The sequence below is a fragment of the Lampris incognitus genome, chromosome 12 (genome assembly GCF_029633865.1).
Source record: "Lampris incognitus isolate fLamInc1 chromosome 12, fLamInc1.hap2, whole genome shotgun sequence".
Lineage (NCBI taxonomy): Eukaryota > Metazoa > Chordata > Actinopteri > Lampriformes > Lampridae > Lampris > Lampris incognitus.
The window spans coordinates 34,460,348-34,483,239 of record NC_079222.1 but is presented as its reverse complement, the minus strand read 5'-3'; the positions used below and the strand labels follow the sequence as shown (position 1 = coordinate 34,483,239).

Sequence of the window (22,892 nt, the reverse complement as noted above, 5' to 3'; positions counted from 1 at the left end):
ATTGTCCACGGACCTGTTGACTGTGTAGGTGATCTGCAGGTAGTCCAGGGGTGGGTCAGTGATAGTTTTAAGGTGGGACAGAATAAGGTGCTCAAAGTCTTAATTACCAAAGAGGTCAGGCGACGGGTCTGTAGTCATATATAAAGACGAGGGACAAATTGAAGGAAAAACATGAACACTTGACCCGTACCCCCTACAGTGATGGTGTCTGGGTGCTCTGCTGAGCTGTGGGGAGCATTTTTATAATAATAATAATAATAATAATAATAATAAATTGAGTTTGCATAGCGCTTCTCATCTGCAGAGACAGATCTCGAAACACTTCACAGATAAAAGACTATAGTAAAAGAAAAAAGAATATATAATATTATTATAATAATATTAACTTGAGAATAACATCTGAATAAAATTCAAGACTTGAAGAAAACTTGACATTTTCTTGGCATGGTTTGGGCCCATTTGTCCCCTTAGAAGGAAAGGTCACTGCAAATCAATACAAAAAGCATCGTGAGTAATCACCTCTGTACCGTGTCTATCCTGATGGAAGTGGTCTCTTCCAGGATGACAATGCCCCCATCCACAGGGCACAACGTGGCACTGGATGGTTTGGCAAGTATGAAAATGATTTTTTTTTGCACTGACTATTCTTTACCTCTCAATTTCTTCCAGTATTTGCTGCAGGAAATATATAAACCCAATACATGTATATTCATGGCAGTTCCAGAGTCTCCCCTTTAGGGGGAAAGCGATAGAGAGATGCACATGCTGATTAGAAGGCTGGGCCAGGACAGACCTAAATGAGCCTGATAAGCCTGTGCCTGGGGAGAAAAGGAAACGGATTTGCTTAATTGGCAAATTTGTTCCACTTAGATGGCAACCAGAATAGGCAACAGCCAACCTCATGGACCAGGCTTAACCACTTGTGATCAGGCTGTGTGTGTGTAGCATGATGGCCAGGTCACCATGCTGACCACTGGGATGTGTGTGTGTGTGTGTGTGTGTGTGTGTGTGTGTGTGTGTGTGTGTGTGCGTGCACTTTGCTATATTCAGAGTTGCTACTAGATGAGTAACGATAACATCAGGTGACAGTGGACATGTTTTTATACCAAGTTCAGTTGTGGTCAAGGGGGAGAGAACAAGAGAAACCGTGGTCTCCATTGTTAGCGGTCTCAAACTGTTGTTGATTGTCACTTCCTCCATGGAAGTCCGTCTGAAGTAACTATAGGTTGTAGACTCTGGAAGTGTCAGTGGTCAGTGGGAGACGCCATATTGCCCACCCTGATGTACTCTGTACTGTTCATGTACAATACACGGTTATCCATCTCAACCTTGATATGCAACAAAGCCTGACTTAATCATATCATTCAATTACAGCTGCATTAATGATGATGATAATAATAATAATAATAATAATAATAATAATAATAATTATAAGCTTTATTCATACAACTCCTTTCAAAACAATGTAACAAGGTGTTTTACAGTACAAGATAAATTAGTACACAGTCAAGATAAAAAAACACAATAAAAACATAAAGCACAAGACCTTATTTGCTTTACAGAGCAAGGTCAGGATAAAAATCACAAGAATATAATTAAAACATAACATTGAACCTGATAAAACAAAGTACATGATCAAAACAAGTGGTAGAAGGGAAATATAAAATTGGCCAGCAACAACAGATTGACTCTAAAAAGTTCATTTAAAAGTGGGGTGTGAGTAAATTTGTGATATAGGTGGGAGCCATGTCATATAGGGCTTTAAAAGTAATTAGTAAAAGTTTTGTCCCCCCCCCTTTTTTTTCTCCCCAATTGTATCTGGCCAATTACCCCACTCTTCCAAGCTGTCCCAGTCACTGCTCCACCCCCTCTGCCGATCCGGGGAGGGCTGCAGACTACCACGTTTCCTCTGATACTTGTGGAGGCACCAGCCGCTTCTTTTCATCTGACAGCGATGAGTTTCGCCAGGCGGATGTAGCGCGTGGGAGGCTCACACTATTCCCCCCAATGCCCCCTCCCCCCTGAATAGGCACCCTGAGCGACCAGAGGAGGCGCTAGTGTAGCGACCAGGACACAAACCCAAATCTGGCTTCCCACCCACATACACAGCCAATTGTGTTTGTAGGGATGCCCGACCAAGCTGAAGGTAACATGGGGATTTGATCCGACGATCCCCATGTTGGTAGGCAACGGAATAGACCGCCACGCTACCCGGACGCTGGATTAGTAAAAGTTCAAAATCAATCCTATAACTAACAGATAGCCAGTGAAGCATTGCAAGAATGGGAGTGATGTGGTCTTGTCTCTTGGAATTTGTTAACGGTCTGGCTGCTGAGTTTTGGACGAGTTGAAGGTGGGAGATGGACTTATGACTGAGACCTGAATACAGGTAATTACAATAATCCAGACACGATGAGGTGAATGCATGGATTACTTTTTCAAGGTCTGTTTGAGAAAGGAAATTTGTAATTTTCGCAATGTTCCTGATTTGGAGAAAGCACGACTGTACTACCTTGGTAACGTGTGTCAGAACAGAGCTCAAAGTCAAAGAATATGCCCAAATTATGGGCAGAGTGCTTGACGATGGCAGACAGGTTCCCAGGATTAATTTTCAGGTTGCCAGTCTGGCTAGGGATACTGAATAAAAAGACCCCAGATTTGGACTCATTGAACTGGAAGAAGTTTTGTGACGTCCAATATCTAACATCAGAGAGACAAGTGGGCAAGGTCGTCTGTGTAACTACCAGCAAGCGGGATATAAAGCTGGGTGTCATCCACATAACAGTGAAAATTAACATTATGATTGCGGATGATCTGACGCAAGGGTGGCATGTAAATGTAAAATAATAATGGACCAAGAATTGACCCCTGGGGAACACCACATGCAAGGGGTCTGGGGATGAGAATTCTCCCATCACAACAAAGATGTCAGATAGGTAAGATCAGAACCAGGCAAGAGTGTCCTTAATGCCCACATAGTTTTCCAGGCAATTTAAAAGGATATCATGATCAACCGTATCAAAAGTGGAACCCGAGGCTAGCAGGATTAAAACTGAACAAGCACCAGAGTCAGCGGCGAGCAGTAATTCATTGGTAGATTTAACAAGAGCCGTTTCTGTGCTGTGGTGGGCACATTGATATTGCTCAAAGATGTGACAATTATTCATGTGTGCAATTAGTTGAGAAGGAACAGACTTTTCTAAGATTTTAGATTGAAAAAGTAAATTTGAAATTGGTCAAAATTGCTTAAAACAAGAGGGTCGAGTGTGGGATTCTTCAGGAGAGGCCGGGCCATTGCATGCTTAAAACTAGATGAGAACAAACCAGCAGCAAGCAAAGGCAGTTGACAATGGAGAGAATTTGTGGGCCGACTGTCTGAAATACCTATCAGAAACCTAGTGGAGATGGTGTCTAATTGGCAGGTGGAAGACTTTAAGTGAGAGATTAACCCATCTAAGTCTAACAGAAATTTGTTTAAAATAAGTGAAACTGATTGAGGGTTCAGTGCAGATGGGGAGATTTCTCATCACAGGTGTAATGTGGAGTCTGATGTCACCTATTTTATTAATGACCTGGTGGAGGAACTGCTCGCATTTTTAATGAATGTTTTGAAAGACTGCCTCGGAGGGGGGCTAAGCACTGAATTTATTGCTTGAAATAAAACTCCGGGGTTGTGGCAGCTACCAGTAATCAAATTGGAGAAGGAATGCCTTGCTTCCTTAAATGCATTCTGATAAGCCAGCATCAAACTTTTCAGTATATCAAGAGATACCCAAAGTTTGTCCTTCCATTTTCTCTCAGCTTCTCTTTATTGCGTCTTTAGGTCTCTTGTGTGGTCATTAAGCCAGAGGAGGGCGTTGTGTTTGACTTGTTTAATTTTGATAAGGGCAATGTCATCAAGGATAATCCAACAAGTTTTATTAAAATTGTCCAATAAACCATTTACGGAGAGATCCTTCTGATTAAGGGTATTACTAGCAGGAGCACTAAAAACTTTTTGCTAAAACTGCTAGCTGACTTGGAATTAAAAGACCCCGAGAGTGGATACAGGTAGTTGGTTTATGAGCAGGAAATAGGAGTAAGGTTTGGACTATCACAGCTTTGTGATCAGAATACTATTAACAGAAACACTGTAAGACAACGCAAGATCAGGAGTATGTCCCTTATTGTAAGTTGAATTTTTAGCAGATTTTTCAAGATTAAAAGACTTAAAGAGGTTAATAAAATCAGTAGTAAAACAAGAAAGACATGGAGGGGCAACAAACATGTATGTTCAAATCACCAAGGATAAGAAGTCTCTCATATTTGTCCATAATAAAAGAAAGGCCTTCAGAAAATTCTTGACTAAAACTAGTGTTAGCGTTAGGTGGTGGTCTACAGATTAAAATAGAGAGTACAGGATGCTGGCCAGTTAGAAGAAAACCCAGAGACTTGAAAGAAGAAAAAATATTAAGAGAGACAGGGGAGCATTTGTCAATGTTATTAAAAATCACAGCTACCCCACCTCCACGGCCAGACAGCCTGGGTTGATTAAAACAGGAATATTAGAGGGACATGCCTTAGTTAGCAGGATAGAGTATCCAGGGTTTAACCAGGACTCAATAATAAAAAATTTAAAAAATCAGTATTATTGGTCATAATAAAATCTTGGCATAAAGTCAAGTCAAGTCAATCTCATTTGTATAGCCCAATATCACACATTATAAATTTGCCTCAGTGGGCTTTACAGCAATACAACATCCTGTCCTTAGATCCTCACATCCTTTAAGGAACAACTCCCTAAAATTAAAAAAAATCCTTTAGCAGGGAGAAAAAAATAGGAAGAAATATGTTCTCCCTGCTAAAGAGACTTGTTAGCAAGGGACCTCACATTATGTAAACAAAACACAGCAGCCATATTAGAGATGGCTTCAGCAGTAGATGGAGTTAAAGGGGTTAATTGACGTTGAGTAGAAGATATTCCCGATTTTGTTGTTGGAGTGGGCGGGTTGGAAACTAAGATTGATCTTAATGTAAATTCAGTAGTGCCTCTGGGTCTATACGTAGGGTGATCCTAATACATATATTGCTGAAGGAGAAGTGCTCAGCAGGACCCAGAGAGAGACGCTCATCATTATGGGGGGGGGATGTGTCTTCTGCTACAGGGTCGTGCTGAGGTAAGTATCAGTCAGAATTAAGAGCAATATACTGTATGAGGCTCTGAGTAAGTTATTTAATGCCCTTCGTATTTGGGGGCAGGCCATCTGATTTATAGAGGTCACGTCTGGTCCAGAAACAGTCCAAGTGGCTAATAAAACCCTGCCCTGTTGCAGTGCAGACTACAGAGACAGCTGAAACGTTCATGACTTTTTGAAGAAGAGGAAATGGGACAAGGAAACATGCGGGTTTTATCCAGGCTCTGGATTGTGAGAGACTCTAATTGATCACCGTTTGATTGATTCGTATATTCATAACATCATTTATGCCCACATGGAAAATTAGAATATGAGCTGATGGGTGGAGATCTGTGAGCACTGGAGACAGTTCGATCATGTCTGCAACTTTGCCACCAGAGGGACTGGAGGTGATAGTGCTTGGGAGTTCAACGGATCTGATGATGGAGTAAGCAATAATAAGGATTTCTGGTTGCCTGTCTTTACAGCCCCCTTTGTAAACAGAAAGTTTGGAAGGAGGAGGTAGCTGAATGTTGTTTGCCACAGCTTTAGGGACAACAAAGTTGATAAGAGTTTCACCTGGCAAGATGTTACTGCAGATGACATCCCCACTAACCACGGCAGTGTCTGTTGCTCCGTTGAGCAGGTGAGTTGAAGGCTCAGGGCTAGCAGGAGTGCACACGAGGTTGGAGACAGCAAGGAGGGGAGAGGCATTGGCGAGGTTTCCCAAGGGAAGCCAGGGTCGTCGGGGAGTTTTGACACTTTCTCCTCTTGTTGGAGTGGACTGGGGCCTGCTGCTCTGCAACTGTCCGTGTATGTGTAGTCGTTAGCTCAGGTTGCTGTTCAAGTGGAGCAAAGAAGTTTAAAAGTGGGACAGGGTCACCATCCCTGTCTGATGAGAACAGAGGAAGAGAAATCATTCTTCCCTTCCTCGTGATGGACTTCCTGTGGATGGGGGTTGATGGCAGATGGGTCGGGAGTGTCACTTTTTGCCAGGCTCTCAGGGTTGCGGGGAACGTCCAGCTGCAGCAGATTTACCCGTGAGAGAACCAAAGACTGCTGCTGGAGGACTTCATCCAGAAGGCTCGCGATGGAGTGGAGTTCGGATCTCAGCCTGGACAGCTGAGACTCCATTTAGGTAAAAGTGAAAATCAGGAGTTTGGATCCTGCGATCGTTAATTGGAGTGCTTAAACATTACGTAATGGAAACTAACAGCTGGATAAAAATAAACTTTAAAATCATGACAAAAAAAATGAGTAAAATCCCAAAATAGCAAAAGCAGAGATCCTGCAGACCAACCAGCAGATCAAAGCACCCTTTAAAATCACTGAAATATTCCAATGGTTACAAGGAGTGGGTAAAGGTTTTGATTTTTAACACCCCCCCCGCAACCCTGAGAGCAGGATAAGTGATTAAGATAATGGATGGATGGACCCCCCCCTTTTTTTTCTCCCCAATTGTATACGACCAAGTACCCCACTCTTCTGAGCCTTCCCAGGCGTTGCTACACCCCCTCTTCTGATCCGGGGAGGGCTTCATCCTATCACCTCCTCTGATATGCGAGGAGTCGCCAGCCGCTTCTTTTCACCTGACAGTGAGGAGTGTCACCAGTGGGACGTAGCGCGTGACAGGATCACGCTAATTCTCCCCAATTCCCCCTCCCTCCCCCCTGAACAGACACCCCGACCGACCAGAGGAGGCACTAGTGCAGCAACCAGGACACATACCCACATCCGGCTTCCAACCCACAGACACGGACCCCTTTAAAAAAAAGTTTTTAAAGTTAAAAACAAGCAGAGCAGCAAACAAACAAACAACCCATGAGCTGGGAACCGGAAGTGCCATATTAAGCATATTAACAAAAAATATTCATGCTGGAAACATGGACAATGCATCTGCTACAATAATCCCCCTCCTCCATCTATTTTCCTCATGCTCACACCCTCCCTCTCTGGCTTCAGTCATCGCCTTTTTTAATGCAACCATGAATTTTGAGAAATCACATTCAACAAATGAGCTCTCCCCACCTGACAGTGACATCATTTGGGAGTGGGGTTGGCTAAACCTTCATCGCGTCCTCGAATAACCGCCACTTCCTCCTTCCTCTCCGAAAAGGTTATGTTGATCAGCGAGTGGTTACTTTTTAAGCACTTCAAATGACTTTGGGATCGTGATGAAAGATTAATTACGTCTGGTAAAGAACACTGATGCAGTTAATGAGGGCCTAATGACTGTAAAACTGTTGTTTTTTACCAAGGGGCCCTTTTCTCGTGCCACCCTCTTACGTTTGCATATCGCCTTTAATAAACTCTGTGATGCTTTCTTGATAATGACTGTAGGTATTTGGATTTTACCTGGATCTCTCTTTATCCTCCAGTGACATTAAATGTGCAAACTTTTTATTCTTGGCGGTACGATGGAGCAGTGGTTAATGCGGTCACCTCACAGCACGAAGGTCCTGGGTTCAAACCCCGGGGCTGTCCAACCTCGGGGGTCATCCCAGGTTGTCCTCTGTGTGGAGTTTGCATTTTGTCCGCGTGGGTTTCCGCCAGTTTCCTCCCACAGTCCAAAGAAATGTGGGTCAGGTGAATTGGCCATACTAAATTGTCCCTAGGTGTGAATGTCTCGGCCCTGTGATGGCCTGGGTCCAGGGTGTCTCCCTGCCTGCCGCGAAACAAATGACTGCTGGGATAGGCTACAGCATCCCGTGACCCCGATTGGGATACGTGGCTTGGATAATGGATGGATCTCTTTATTCTGAATTAAAGTAAAGTTCGACAGTTCACACTGCAACACGCCCTTATGCCCAGACTACTGATGAGCAACATTTTACAACGGCACTTACCAAAGGCCTAACCTCTCAGGAGTACAGAAGAGAAAGTACACCCATCAGACGATCTACTGACTGTATTTTCCTGAATACTGATCTTGCTAGCGGGGGCTAACTTTGTGCCCATATTATTCACTAAAACCATTTTCTTTGTTAGCTGATATCACGTTAACGAATGAATGGGGAGTTGCCTACTTGATGACCACAATATATGGCACAACAGTACTCCATTTGAGTGAGTTGAATCATTCATCACACAAGGAGAAGGAGAAGGGTGGGGGGGGGGAGAATGAGGCTGAAATCGACATGAATTCATGACTCAGAGAATCATAATGGTATTTTATGCCAAATACAAGAACATACAAGGAATTTGTCTTGGTATGTTGGTGCAAGACGGAAAAAGTAACAGTAAGTAGTAAAGATACAAGTTGAGAGCGCCCAGGTGGTGTGGCGGTCTATTCCGTTGCCTACCAACGCGGGGATTGCCAGTTCTATTCCCCGTGTTACCTCCGGCTTGGTCGGGCATCCCTACAGGTACAATTAGCCGTGTCTGCGGGTGGGAATTCGGATGTGGGTATGTATCCTGGTCGTGGCACTAGCGCCTCCTCTGGTCGGTCGAGGTGCTTGTTTGGGGGCGGGGGAACAGGAGGGAATAGCGTGATCCTCCCATGCACTACATCCCCCTGGTGAAACTCCTCACTGTCAGGTGAAAAGAAGCGGCTGGCAACTCCACATGTATTGGAGGAGGCATGTGGTAGTCTGTAGCTCTCACCAGACCGGCAGAGGGGGTGCAGCAACAACTGGGACGGTTCAGAAGAGTGGGGTAATTGGCCAAGTACAATTGGGAGAAAATGGGAGAATAAATAAAAAGTTAAAAAATAACAGCAAGTAAAATGCATACACAAGACAACATAAAATAAAAATAAGAGTAAGGCGCAATCACCACTGGTTCAGAGTTGAAACACAAGACCATGTGGCAGCCCCATGATGCCCTCCCTGCCCTGGGTGGAAGGAACCGTATTTAGAAAAAGTTGCAACAGCATTTTAAGAAGTTATTTAGAGAGTAAGAGTTATTTACAAGGTAGTGCAGGGTTTATGCAAGCTGACCATATACAGAGTGCACAGAGTGCATGCCGAACCACAATAAGCAGCTCTCGCAGGCCAGGTCCAGCCTGTGAGAGCCAAATGTCTGGCCTGTGCCAGTGGGTTGGCCCTAATGCTCCTGTCATAACATGTAAAATAAAGTGTGCAACATGTGAAATAAAGTTATTTTGACCTCACCCCACACCATACACTATGCTGCACTATCTATGGTCCTTGACTATACAGAGTCACTCACCAGCTAAGAAACGGATCATCAATAACTCGCTAAACCAAGAACATGGCTCGCGTGAAAAAGCGGAAAGTCGACCAGGAAAACCGTTGGTTCAAATCTGACTGGACCGACCAGTTTTGTCTTATTTTGCCGGACCACGCCAATGCCAAACCGACATGCTCGGTATGCATGCAGACCGTAGCCGTCTGCACCACAGACTAGAGATCTGGGGTCTGCACATCAGATGATCTCCACTGGCACTTCAACACTATGCTTGCTGCCAGTTTTAAAGCCGACTACCCAACAAAATCAGATCACCACAAACAAATGTGATAACGTCATACAAGCGGTCTGTTTCTGCTATCTGTAAATCACCATCAGCACAAGAGAGTGCAACAGCTACATCATTGCATGTTTCATGGCGCCTTGCTAAAGCTAAGAAGCCGTTCGCTGATGCCGAGTTGATTAGAGCGTGTGCAGTTGGTATGGTTGGCAAATGTTGAAGTCACGATGTGATAAACAAGAAAACGGTTGTGGAGCTATTACAGCAGGCGCCATTGTCGCCTAACACAGCAACAAGAGGAGTAGCAGTTTTAGCGGAGGAGGGTTTCCAATCGACTCACCGATGTGAAGAAAACAGAAGCCATGCACTAGCTATAGACTCGTCTTGTGACTGAATCGATACGGGACCAACAGCTGTCTGTGTTCGCAAGATTCTTTGATGGGAAGGACCTTTCTGGAAAAGCTCCTTTGTTTTCTCTTCCTCCGCCTGGGGAAAACAGCTGGGGAAATCATCTTCAGTGACTTAACACGGTTCTTTAAGAAGAATGGCTCGGATGTGAGCCAAATTGTTTCCGCTGTCACCAACTGGGCTCGGTCATTGGTGGGACAACACAGGGGCTTGGCAAGCAGGCTTGCTGCTGTTAACTCAGCACTATTGGCATTTCATGTGCACTAAAACTGTGTGGGGAAATGAAAGAGGTGACGGATACTGTGACAAGATGGGTACATTTCTTTCGCGAGAACTCTAGTCTGGGCATTGCTGGAGGACATGTCAGCGGAACACAATGATGTTTTGCTGCATATTGATTTTCGCTGGCTGAGCAAAGACCATGTGCTGGAGAGGGGGTCCAACCTGCGTGATGAGCTTGTGTCATTTTAATCCGGACTGCGGAGCCAAAAAGCCCTACAATAGAGGTTTTTATGTGAAAATAACACGATGGCATATGTTTCAACTGGGGAGCCACTCAGGGCGATGGGGGCAGGTGGGGCTGGGTACTTTCTGAAGTCCACAACCATCTCAACTGTCTTTAGAGCATTGAGCACCAAGTTTTTTTGGCCATAACAGGACACCAGATGGTCAGTCTCCCACCTGTAGGCAGACTCATCCCCACCAGAGATGAGCCCAATAAGGGTGGTGTCATCAGCAAACTTCAGGAGCTTGACTGACTGGTGACATGCCACTGACTGGAGGTGCAGCTGTTTGTATACAGGGACAAAAGTGGAGCGGAAAGGATACAGCCTTGAGGGGAAGTGGGGCTGATGGTCTGGGAGCCAGAGATGTTTTTCCCCAGCTTCATGTGCTGCTTCCTGTCAGATAGGGAGTCGGTGATCTAGCTGCAGGTGGAGACAGGCATGTGTAGCTGGGAGAACTTGTCCTGCAGTAGATCTGGAATGATGGTGTCGAAGGCAGAGTTGAAATCCACAAATAATATCCTAGCATAGGTTCTAGCGGAGACCAGGTGATGGGAGGATGAAGTGGAGCACCATGTGTACTGTATCATCCACAGACCTGTTAGCTCTGTAGGCAAACCGCAGGGAGTCCAGGAGTGGGTCAGTGATAGTTTTAAGGTTGGACAGAACAAGCCACTTAAAAGACATTATTACCACAGAGGTCAGGGCAACAGTTCTGTAGTCGTTGAGTCCTATAGTCCTTGGTTTTTTGGGGACGGGAATGATGGTGGTGGTCTTGAAGCAGGCTGGTATGTGGCATGTCTCCAGTCTGGTGTTAAAATGTCCCAACACCAGAGACAACTTACCAGCAGATTTGCTTCAGGGTGGAGGGTAAGACAGAGTTCAGCTGCTTTGCTGGAGCTCTGTCTGTTGAACAGCCAGTTAATGTCCCTTTCTAGAATGGAGAGAGTCGTTCTTGTGATAGGGGGGAGGGGGCCTCCAAGATGGACAGGCCCCTGCTGAGGAGGGTAAGGAGTAGCTGGTGGTCTGGAGCTTGTGGTTGGAGTCATGGGGGATGTCGTCCGCACTCTTCCGTTGTCTTTCAGATCAACAATAGGACTCATTCAGTTAGTTGGCCAGGCAAAAGTCATTAAGGGAGTAGGGGGCTTTCAGTTTGTGGTTGGTGATCCGTCTGAGGCCTTTCCAGACAGAGGCCGAGTTGTTTTCTGAGAACTGCTGTTGAAGTCTCTCAGAGTACAGCCATTTAGCATCTCTCACCACCTTGCTAAACCCGCATTTAGACTCCTTAAACCAGACCTCACATCTTTACACCAGCCACTTTTAATATAAAAACAAATACCTCCACCTTTCGTTTGGCTGGAAAGCTCTGTGTCACGATTCGCTCTGAACAGCTGGAGGCCTGCCAGCTGCAGCACAGAGTCCGGTATTGATCCACACAGCTAAGTTCCTGTGAAGCACAATACGCAAGATGAATACAAGTTTCTATTCTTCCTCACCAGTAGATGAAGTTCGTTTAGCTTTTTTTTCCCCACTGATCACACGTTGGAGAGAAATAATCCTGGCAACGGAGTGCGCAGCATATTTCCCTCTCCTCGGGCGTTTCGCTGCACGGACAAAGGTGAACGCAGCTTGGACCAAAATGTCCAGTTATTCTGCAGAGATATGAAACACAGATGAGTGCGTATTTACAACTAATCAAAGTAAAATTAAAGGCTTTTAGGAGTACATTACTGTTCTGGTCACGTTTGCAACAGCTGCCATCACAAGTCACTATTTAACAGTCACTCGTTAAGCCAAAACACAGGGATATATACCTTATATAATATATATATATACTATACGTATATTAAGGCATAACGTTGAAAACCACTGGTTTATTGCTGCATAGTGCTAAAACCACAGATGAACGAATGGTCTACAACTGTGCTCAGTGTCGACTAGTGGTTTTGATAGTCGACTAGTGGACTAGGGCGGCAAAGTGGCAAAGTGGTTAGCGTGGTCGCCTCACAGCAAGAAGGCCCTGGGTTCGAGCCCCGGGGTAGCCCAACCTTGGTGGGTCATCCCGGATCATCCTCGTGTGGAGTTTGCATGTTCTCCCCGTGTCTGTGTGGGTTTCCTCCGGGGGCTCCGGTTTCCTCCCACAGTCCAAAGACATGTAGGTCAGGTGAATTGGCCGTACTAAACTGTCCCTAGGAATGAATGGGTGTGTGTGCATGTGTGTGTGTGGGCCCTGTGTGATGGTCTGGCAGCCTGTCCAGGGTGTCTCCCCGCCGGCCGCCCAGTGACTGCTGGGATAGGCTCCAGCACCCCTAAGAGCGGGATAAGCGGTTTGGATAATGGATGGATGGGACTAGTGCAGTATTCTGTGAAACCCCTAAGACATGGATAGATCATCTCCAGTACATCACCATCCCAATGGTGATGTGAACAGAAGAAGAAAACCCCCCAGTGCTCCCAGTGCTCACTGGGCGGAAGGCGGGGAAACACCCTGGACAGGTCTCCTGTCCATCGCAAACATTAATAAACTAATTTAAATATACATTAATCGTAAATCAAATTAGTTGAATTAATTGTTCGACTGTGTGACGTTATCTGGTCGTTAGCGATCACCTATTAATAGGAGCTGCCTGATCCTATTAATATATGACTGATAATACATAATTTACGGTACGTTCACCCCGTGCATCTTAATGATCGCACTTGCACAATACAATGCAAATAACTTTATTAATCCCCCTACGGGCAATTCGTTTGGAGAAGCTTGTGAGCATATTTGCATGTTATTTGCATAACTCAAACAATAAATAACACCCCAGGGAGCCACACGTGAAATACAATCTATATATCATATATCTATCTATATATCATCAACTGCTTCCGTTTTACTCAGCCATTATCGAGTCCATCATAACATCTTCTATTACAGTATTACAGTATTACAGTATTAGAGTATTACAGTATGGCAACCCACTCCCCTCAGTTGAATCTCTACATACTAAGCGGACTGCAAAGCGAGCCAAGAAGATCACCTCCGACCCCTCATATCCTACTCATCACCTCCTCCAGCTCCTTCCCTTAGGGAGGCGCTACAGGTCACTAACCACTAAGACTAAACGCTTCAGTCCCCCCCCCCCCTAGCCATCAGGACTCTGAATTCCCCCCTATAGCCCCCTCCTCACACACCACTGGCATGCATACCACCATTCACCTGCTACGCCTGATATGTTCATTTCCGTTATTGCGTAACTGTATTGTTGGTGATAACATATGGAGTGTCTGCTGTTGTCCATGTATGTCAGGGGTCCCCAATAGGCGGCCCGCGGGCCACGTCCGGCCCGTGACGGGTTGATTTATGGTCCGCGAGAATTTTTGGAGAAATGCCAGAAGGAAGGTTTTTTTTTATTTCCCTACCCAAAAAAGGAAAAAAATTATTTCTTAGTGAAAGTAAGACTAGTAATATATCGAAAAATAGATGAAAAAATCTGTTTAAATTATAATACCTGCAACGTATCGACACCAAAACAAACTAACGAACAACCTGCTGCTGGAGGTTGAGTGGCCCGTGGTTTTAAAAGTGGCCCTAAAAGTGGCCCGCTATGAAAAGTAATTGGGGACCCCTGATGCATGTATTGTGCTGCAGAGTTAATCTAATGTAATCTAATCTATAAAAGTACACTATAAGAAACACAATAAGATAAAATTGATAAAGACAATAAAACAATCTGGTAAAAAAACATTGTGGAGTATTTAATACTCCACTTGCAACAGGTCTGAATGATTCAGAACAAGGGTTAGTTTTACGACGCCCCCATGGCAACAGAGGACGTTCTAGAACGTGTCCAGATGAAGCCAAGTAAAGTCAAGTCAGTTTTATTTGCATACATTTAATTAGTATAAAAAGCCAAAAATACTTGCTGCAGGATTTGTTGGTTGCAAAAAAATAATTCAGATCTCTCTCTCTGTTTCACGCCGGTGATCTTACAACAGATGTTAACAACGCTGTTCAGTCTGCTTCTGTCTTTTTACATGAGGCTGTTGAAACCAGCAGATAACCGAAAAAACCAGTAGACTCTCAATACAAGACTGGTAAAAGCGACAGAGGATAACGGGGCTGACGGAAGAGGGGTTTGGTTTGCGGAGAAGGTGGATTCTCTGTTGCCCCTCGTCAAATCTGAGGCGGTGGCGCCCAAATATCTGTATGACGTAACCATTTCCGCACCTCCGTTATATACGAGGCACTCTGGCTGCATCGCTGTTACGTCTGAAATCAATAATCTGAACAGAAGGACCCTAGAAAACGAGGAGCTACAGGAATTATATATGAAGGAGCTCCAGCCTTCTGAGCTGAAGAGATACGTGTTTGATTGTTGTAGACCCCTTTCCTCATAACATGCAAACATGTTGTTTTTTGGGGCTTTTTTTTATTTTAATGAGAAAAACCTTTCATTGGCTACTCTGCCGTGGGCAACACATAAGGGGGAGGCGTGAGTCGGAAGTCAAAATCGATCTTACCTCAGCAACAGGCACTCCCTCTGGGGGACGACAGTGCAACACAATCATGCCCTTGATTGGCACCTCTGCGCCCTGGGGATCCTGCTCGAAGTTCTTCCTCAGATCTGGAAAAAGACAGCGGAGAGGCCGCCTTAAAGGACAGTAGCTGTTCACAAAAGCTAAAAAATAAACACGATCTGAGAAATGGAGCAGAGAGGCTGCCTTAAAGACAAGACAGATGCTGTGCACAAAAAACGAAAAGCATGGAACGACATTCCACATGAAAGTGGTGTTACGCAAAAAAATATTCTTACATGCTTGTGAAATCACCCCCCCCCTCCCCCTTCCCCTATTTTTTTTTCCTCCTCAATCGTATCCGGCCGATCACCCCACTTTTCCGAGCCGTCCCTTTCGAGGCTCCACCCACTCTGCCGATCTACCACGTGCCTCCTGCGACACACGTGACGTCACCAGCCGCCTCTTTTCACCTGAGAGTGAGGAGTTTCACCAGGGGGACGTAGCGCGTGGGAGGATCACGCTACCCCCCTCAAACCGGTGCCCCGAACGACCAGAGGAGGCGCTAGTGCAGCAACCAGGACACACACCCACATCCGGCTTCCCACCCGCAGACACGGCCAATTGTGTCTGCAGGGACGCCGACCAAGCCGGAGGTAACACAGGGATTCGAACAGGCGATTCGAACCCGGACGCCCCACTTGTGAAGTATTTTAGCTTGTCAGACAACAAGCAGAGCCTGGGAGTTATTTGTTACACCTTTCCCCTGACATCTGTTGTCTAACTCTTGCAGCAAGCGAACGCCGGTTCTTGCAGACATGTTAATAACGGTACTTGTCTAAATTCAGGGGTTACCCAGGCTCTATGTTTTCTCTTTCAAACGAGCTTAACAGCTGCCAAATTTGCATGAGACCATCCAATATGAATGAAATCCATGATCTGGGAAAGGGAATGGAGAATCTACGTTGAAGAAGAACAGTTAGTATTCATGCATTCACTCCTTCATTCATTCATTCATTCATTCATTATCCACACTGCTTATGCTTGCTCAGGACTGCAGGGAGGCTGGACCCCATCCTGGTAGTCATATGGTGGCAGGCAGGGAGACACCGTGGACAGGGTGCCAGTCCATCACAGGGCCAATACACACACACACACACACACACCTAGGGACAATTTAGTATGGCCAAATCACCTGACCTAAACTCCACACACAGGACGCCCCCCAAGGTTGGACTACCCCGGGGCTCGAACCCAGGACCTTCTTGCTGTGAGGTGATCTTTTTTTTTTCTGTAGCTGAATTTAATTTTGAATTTGAAGTGAAAAAAAAACCCCAACAATGAACTGGCTCGTTGTATTTGTCGCAAATCCAGTGTGATATCTTACCCCACGTAATGTGACAAGTTACCTACTGATGGGGCAACATGTCACAGGTGCACTCATGATTTAAAGGCCTGTAACAGTTACTACTCAAAGAAACCAGAAACACAAAGACAGACGGACACATGTGTGTGACAATGTGGTGGCGATGATGGCGTCTGTGTTGAAGCGACGAACAGATGCTTTTAGATACATGCATCTCTGCACAGCTGAACGGCGGCGGTGCCGACAACAGTAAGGCAGATAAAGCCACATTAAAGTGATTTGCAGCAACTCACAAGCGATGCGGACAGTGGCCTTGCGGCTCTTGGAGGTGCCCAGGTGGCTCCATGCCACGCAGAGGCACCAGAAGTCCTCCGGGCCATGAAAGTCCTCCACCTGCTGACGCGACACATTAATCATCACCTCACGGAGCTTAAAACCTGCAGACACAAACAACAGATGATCACTCAGGCGACGTTTCACTGCATTACAGTGATGCATCGCGCACGTAAATGTAGATTTATAAGGACGGGTAAAACATCGAAGCCTGTAAGATTATCAGAAACAAAAAAAAAAATAAATAAATAAAAAATTTGAAGTCCCCTGCAAAGAGAAAAATGGATTGCACTGCCAGGATGATTTTGCAGCCTGACCATTTAACTCCTACTATAAACAAAATCCATGTAAGGTGATCAACCCTTTTTATGGTTCATTCTGTCGCACCAGTGAGGGTGAACAGATATCCAGGACCGGAGACTAAGTCCGGGGCAGCAGTAGATGAATTAAAACAATGGCAATAATAGACCGATGTTTATATTCATCTGAGAATATACATATTTCACAGTAACACTCATCTGTATTACCAGTATCAAGATTTCAACATTCTTTATTTTTTATGTCTCATTATAAAAGTACAAGAGAGTAAAATTCTTGTGTTTTCGACTCCTCAACACTGCAGCAATAATAGCAACAAAATAACAACAAAACGGAGCAAAAGCAGTAATAATAATACAGTAGTGTGTGGTGTATGTAAGGTGCTGTGTGTGTGTGTAGGCCCAGCCTTAATAAATGTGCATATGTGTGTGTAGTTGTTTGCATATTTGTGTCTCAGTGATGACACTTTAGTACTTTGTCAGTATGTTGAAAATCCAAATGTGGCAGAATTTCACTGTTATGGGCTTGTCCCCAACCCAGACCTTTTAACTCCCCCTCTACAATAGTCATAAAAATTGTTACATTAATTAAAGCTTTCTCATAACAATTTAAAAAAACATATTTCAAATTCATACGGTTTATACATGTGCAATTTGCACATTTGCATAGTTACATATCGCTCTGCCTCATACATCACACCCAACATTTTAGAGCAATAATGGTTTTTCAAACAACAACAATGTGGTTGCCATGGAAATGAGAAGTGCCAGAGGTGCATGAACAAGTCATGGCAGAAGCAGGACTTGTTCATGTCCCCAAATGTCAGTAATGTGAAGATTTGTATGTTCCGATCTGAGAGTATGTTAATTAGGCGTCGTCACCAAACAAGTTACTAATGGAGTATTTTAGTTCAGAAACAAGACATTTCACTTTATTCACGTATAGTCATTGTACGCTAGCTAATGTAACCGGTTATTTTCTTGCCCGGTGCGGGATTCGAGACGGGGTGTACTGCACCACAAGGCGACATCACTAAGCGCTCGGCTAAAGGGTCAGACCCGTTAGCCTCTAGCTAACGTGTCTTATTAGTAGTTTACACTAGCTACCAATGTTAGGTTAGCAAGTCTAAGACTTAGCCAACCTTTTCTCCCAAAAGTGAAAAATGTTATTACCATCACGTGTCATAACCATCACATTTTTTCCCCCAACATTTCAAAAGCCAAAAGTGCCCCACATTGAAGAATCACCCAGGTACTGCGGACAGAAGACGACGCCTGTCCAGCTCACCCCTCCTTTGGGTCGCTCGCCATCTTGTTTCCCCAGTGCGCGGCTGCAACGCCGGACCAATTCTCCAACCCCAACAAAATTGCCCTGTTGTTGTAACAGCGCAATATACGCAAAAATAATTTAGCCTTTCTTCCGCTAATTAGTTTAACTGAAGTATCGGAGTGGAGTTTAACTACCAAAACACGGCCTTTGGCGGTCGGTTTAGTTCACGCGCGCGCGCGCGGCGTAATGGCGGCGGAGCAGCTGCTAACATGGCCGGACTTGATGCAGCCTGTTGCATGTGGCTTCTCCCTCGTTTTTTCAGCAAAAAAACTCGGAAGATACAAAGTTCCAAGCCCCGTATTACCACGGCAGCTTGTCCACAAAGCAGATAAAACCAAACCCTTTACGGATAAAACAAGGACATGAGCCAATTACACGGTAAATGAAAACAACTAACTCACCCGAGTCCTCGGCAACTTAGTTAAGCACAATCCCCGGCACTGAGGACCGCGTGAAACACGGAAAAATCCTCCCCAAAATAGGAAGAATAAAGTCTGCAGCATCAAACGCTGCTTCTCTCCTGTTCTCTTCCTTTTCACTACTCCATCTAGCCATTATCCAAACCGCTCATACCACGAGCTATATCGACTTACACTCACCGGCCACTTTATTAGGCACACCTGTCCAACTGCTCGTTAACGCAAATTTCTAATCAGCCAATCACATGGCAGCAACTCAATGCATTTAGGCGTGTAGACATGGTCAAGACGATCTGCTGCAGTTCAAACCGAGCATCAGAATGGGGAAGAAAGGTGATTTAAGTGACGTGGAACGTGGCATGGTTGTTGGTGCCAGACGGGCTGGTCTGAGTATTTCAGAAACTGCTGATCTACTGGGATTTTCACGCACAACCATCTCTAGGGTTTACAGAGAATGGTCCGAAAAAGAGAAAATATCCAGTGAGCGGCAGTTCTGTGGGCGAAAATGCCTTGTTGATGCCAGAGGTCAGAGGAGAATGGCCAGACTGGTTCGAGCTGATGAAAAGGCAACAGTAACTCAAATAACCACTCATTACTGAAGTAATACTTGGGGTAGTATTGGTCGAGGATCAATGACCACACCGGGTTATAGAACTCAGGTTTAATCGTGGCTCAGTAGGCAGACATAATAACCATACATGGTAGTGGTGTAACCATAATAACAGTCCGGGTAGTACATAACACCTAGTGTAGTTCCAGTGGATATACATGGCGTTATATCACTAACAATTACAACCGAGGTATGCAGAAGAGCATCTCTGAACACACAACACGTCGAACCTTGAGGCAGATGGGCTACAGCAGCAGAAGACCACACCGGGTGCCACTCCTGTCAGCTAAGAACAGGAAACTGAGGCTACAATTCGCACAGGCTCACCAAAATTGGACAATAGAAGATTGGAAAAACGTTGCCTGGTCTGATGAGTCTCGATTTCTGCTGCGACATTCGGATGGTAGGGTCAGAATTTGGCGTCAACAACATGAAAGCATGGATCCATCCTGCCTTGTATCAACGGTTCAGGCTGGTGGTGGTGGTGTAATGGTGTGGGGGATATTTTCTTGGTACATTTTGGGCCCCTTAGTACCAGTTGAGCATCGTGTCAACGCCACAGCCTACCTGAGTATTGTTGCTGACCATGTCCATCCCTTTATGACCACAGTGTTCCCATCTTCTGATGGCTACTTCCAGCAGGATAACGCGCCATGTCATAAAGCTCGAATCATCTCAGACTGGTTTCTTGAACATGACAATGAGTTCACTGTACTCAAATGGCTTCCACAGTCACCAGATCTCAATCCAATAGAGCACCTTTGGGATGTGGTGGACCGGGAGATTCGCATCATGGATGTGCAGCCGACAAATCTGCAGCAACTGCGTGATGCTATCATGTCAATATGGACCAAACTCTCTGAGGAATGTTTCCAGTACCTTGTTGAATCTATGCCACGAAGGATTAAGGCAGTTCTGAAGGCAAAAGGGGGTCCAACCCGGTACTAGCAAGGTGTACCTAATAAAGCGGCCAGTGAGTGTATAAAGATGAGGGTAACAACGAACCTCTTCATACAGCCTCTCTTCAAGGTCGGCGTCCATTTTTTTTACCAGCGCGTGCGCAGTTGCGCCCTTGTCCGCGTGGACACCAAAAAATTGGGAGGTACGCGGACGTCCGCGCGGACCCTGCGCGTACGCCCTCTGATGACGAAATTTATACGTCACGCGGACCCTCGCGTACTCACGGAAGCGGAAAGTATAATTAACAATTAACAGAATAAGATGCAGGGGACAGGAGGAGATGGAAACGAATGATCCGCTGTGGCAACCCCTGACAGGAGCAACCAGGGTAGTAGTAGTAGTAGTAGTAGCAATAGTAGTAGTAGTAGTATGAGGAGGAGGAGGAGGAGGAGGAGGAAGAGTAAATCTAAGTTTCCTTTATTATTCCATCCATCCATCCATCCATTATCCCAACGGCCTGGCTGCCTGTCCGGGGTGTCTCCTCGCCTGCCGCCCAATGACTGCTGGGATAGGCTCCAGCATCCTTTATTAATCCCCTTGGGGGGATTCAGATACTGCAAATTAACACATCCTAGCTGTGATCTGTGTAGCCAGGAGCAGTGGGCTGCGGCCTTCATGCTGCGCCCGGAGACCAACTGCAGTTATTTTTCCATTGCTTTGGTCAGGGGCACAGACAGGAGAATAAACCCTAACATGTCTGTTTCTTTTGATGGTGATGGGAAACCGGAGCACCCGTAGAAAACCCACCACAGACACGGGGACAACATGCAAACTCCACACAGAGGACGACCTGGGATGACTCCCAAGCTTGGACAACCCCAGGGTTCGAACCCAGGACCTTCTTGCTGTGAGGCGACGGCACTAACCGCTGAGCCACCGTGTCCCCAAGTAACAGTAGCAGACTGGTAGTAGTAGTAGTAGTAGTAGTAGTAGTAGTAGTAGTAGTAGTAGTAGTGGCAGTTGTTGTAAAAACCCTCAACAAGGTTAAAAGATGCTCCTTCTTGTTCCATTTCATTACTATTGCCATTAAATAACAGCAATACGTCATTTGAAGCTGCGGGGTACATTGATTTAGAAAAAAAAACCCTAAGTGGTTGTGCTGAACGATGCCGCAGACAGTTATAAAACCGTGGCAAATAAATGGATAAAGACATGGTCAGTAAGGCACCTTAATGACATCTGCTGCAGCTAATTTGTGGGAAGCACATCAAATCTGTGTTTTGCATTTTGCAGTTCTCAGTTATGGATTATAGGTATGTTAATAAGCCTGTGCTAGCTACTTCACTTATCCAAGAATGCAAGTAGGAATGGTTTCATAACCAATATACCTGACTGAGAAAGAGTTTATATAATCTCCATCAGCAGACTTTAGTTCAGGAGACAGAATATACAAGCCCCCGAATCCAAGCATCTTTATTGGCATGACTACAGAGGAAGAACTCCAGACAAGCAATTTAACCGCTGGATTGCAATGACAGCCTATACGCTGCAAGACCAAGGAAATGGTTTTGCAATTTAATCTCAAAAGCACCTTGGTTTATGTCCTATTAAACCTCCTCATCTTTATTAATGACGAGAAGAAAATGTAATGAAGGAAAATGGCAGTACTGGTCCTTATGCAGTTCTTTGATGCTTCAAGCAAACAAACTGACTGAGCATGGAATGAGCTGAGGCTCAGCAAGCAAACACCACAGTATTTCATACGTGACATGGGGGGGGGGGACGCTTCTCTGAGAACATTTCTGACCAAAGAAAAATATGTTGCTTTCAGTGAAACGATGAATTGTTCTGTCAAGCTCCTATATAGTGTTTCATTGTGCTGGAATCCATCTCACACGACTTTTAGAGTCAATTACTTTAAGACTTGAATGATAGTTTGTGTGTTATTTTTGATGGCTGGGAGAGCTGGCGCTGGATCGGCTGGGGCAGCTTGGTCAGCTGCTTCCGGTGGGCCCAGGGACCACGGCGCTGCCTGGAGCTGCGCCCGAAGAAGGAAACACCGAGGGCGGCCTGACAGGACGCGGAAGCGGGGCAGGCTAAGCTAACCGCTAGCCCACGCAGACCGGCAGTTCCGACAGTCATCCTGGCGTTCGCTCTCTTGGACGGTGATTTTGTTGTTGTTGATACGTTGGATATATGTGTTTTCGTAGTTTTTGTGGTTTGGATATATGTGTTCTTGTAGTTTCGACATGTGTTTTTGTCTTTGTGTTGCACTGCTGCGGGCTGGGGGAAACGATATTTCCTTTCATGTACGCGAAACGAAATGGCAAATACATGTTCTTGATTCCTGATATGTATGTATGTATGTATGTATGTATGTATGTATGTATGTATGTATGTATGTATGTATGTATGTATGTATGTATGTGTGTGTGTGTGTGTGTGTGTGTATGTATGTATGTATGTATGTATGTATGTATGTATGTGTGTGTATGTATGTATGTATGTATGTGTGTGTATGTATGTATGTATCTATGTATGTATGTATGTATGTATGTATGTATGTATGTATGTATGTATGTGTGTGTGTGTGTGTGTATGTGTACGTATGTCATGTT

At 45.1% G+C, this 22,892-nt stretch overlaps 1 protein-coding gene across 1 annotated transcript in view; it reads right to left on the bottom strand.

Annotated features, from left to right (window-relative positions):
• Window positions 1–22,892, bottom strand: part of LOC130121628 (netrin receptor UNC5D-like) — a 155,354-nt gene that overhangs the window by 62,723 nt on the left and 69,739 nt on the right. The window contains 2 exon segments of the mRNA XM_056290469.1: window positions 15,006–15,109; window positions 16,659–16,802. Of these exon segments, the coding sequence (XP_056146444.1) occupies window positions 15,006–15,109; window positions 16,659–16,802 (248 nt within the window).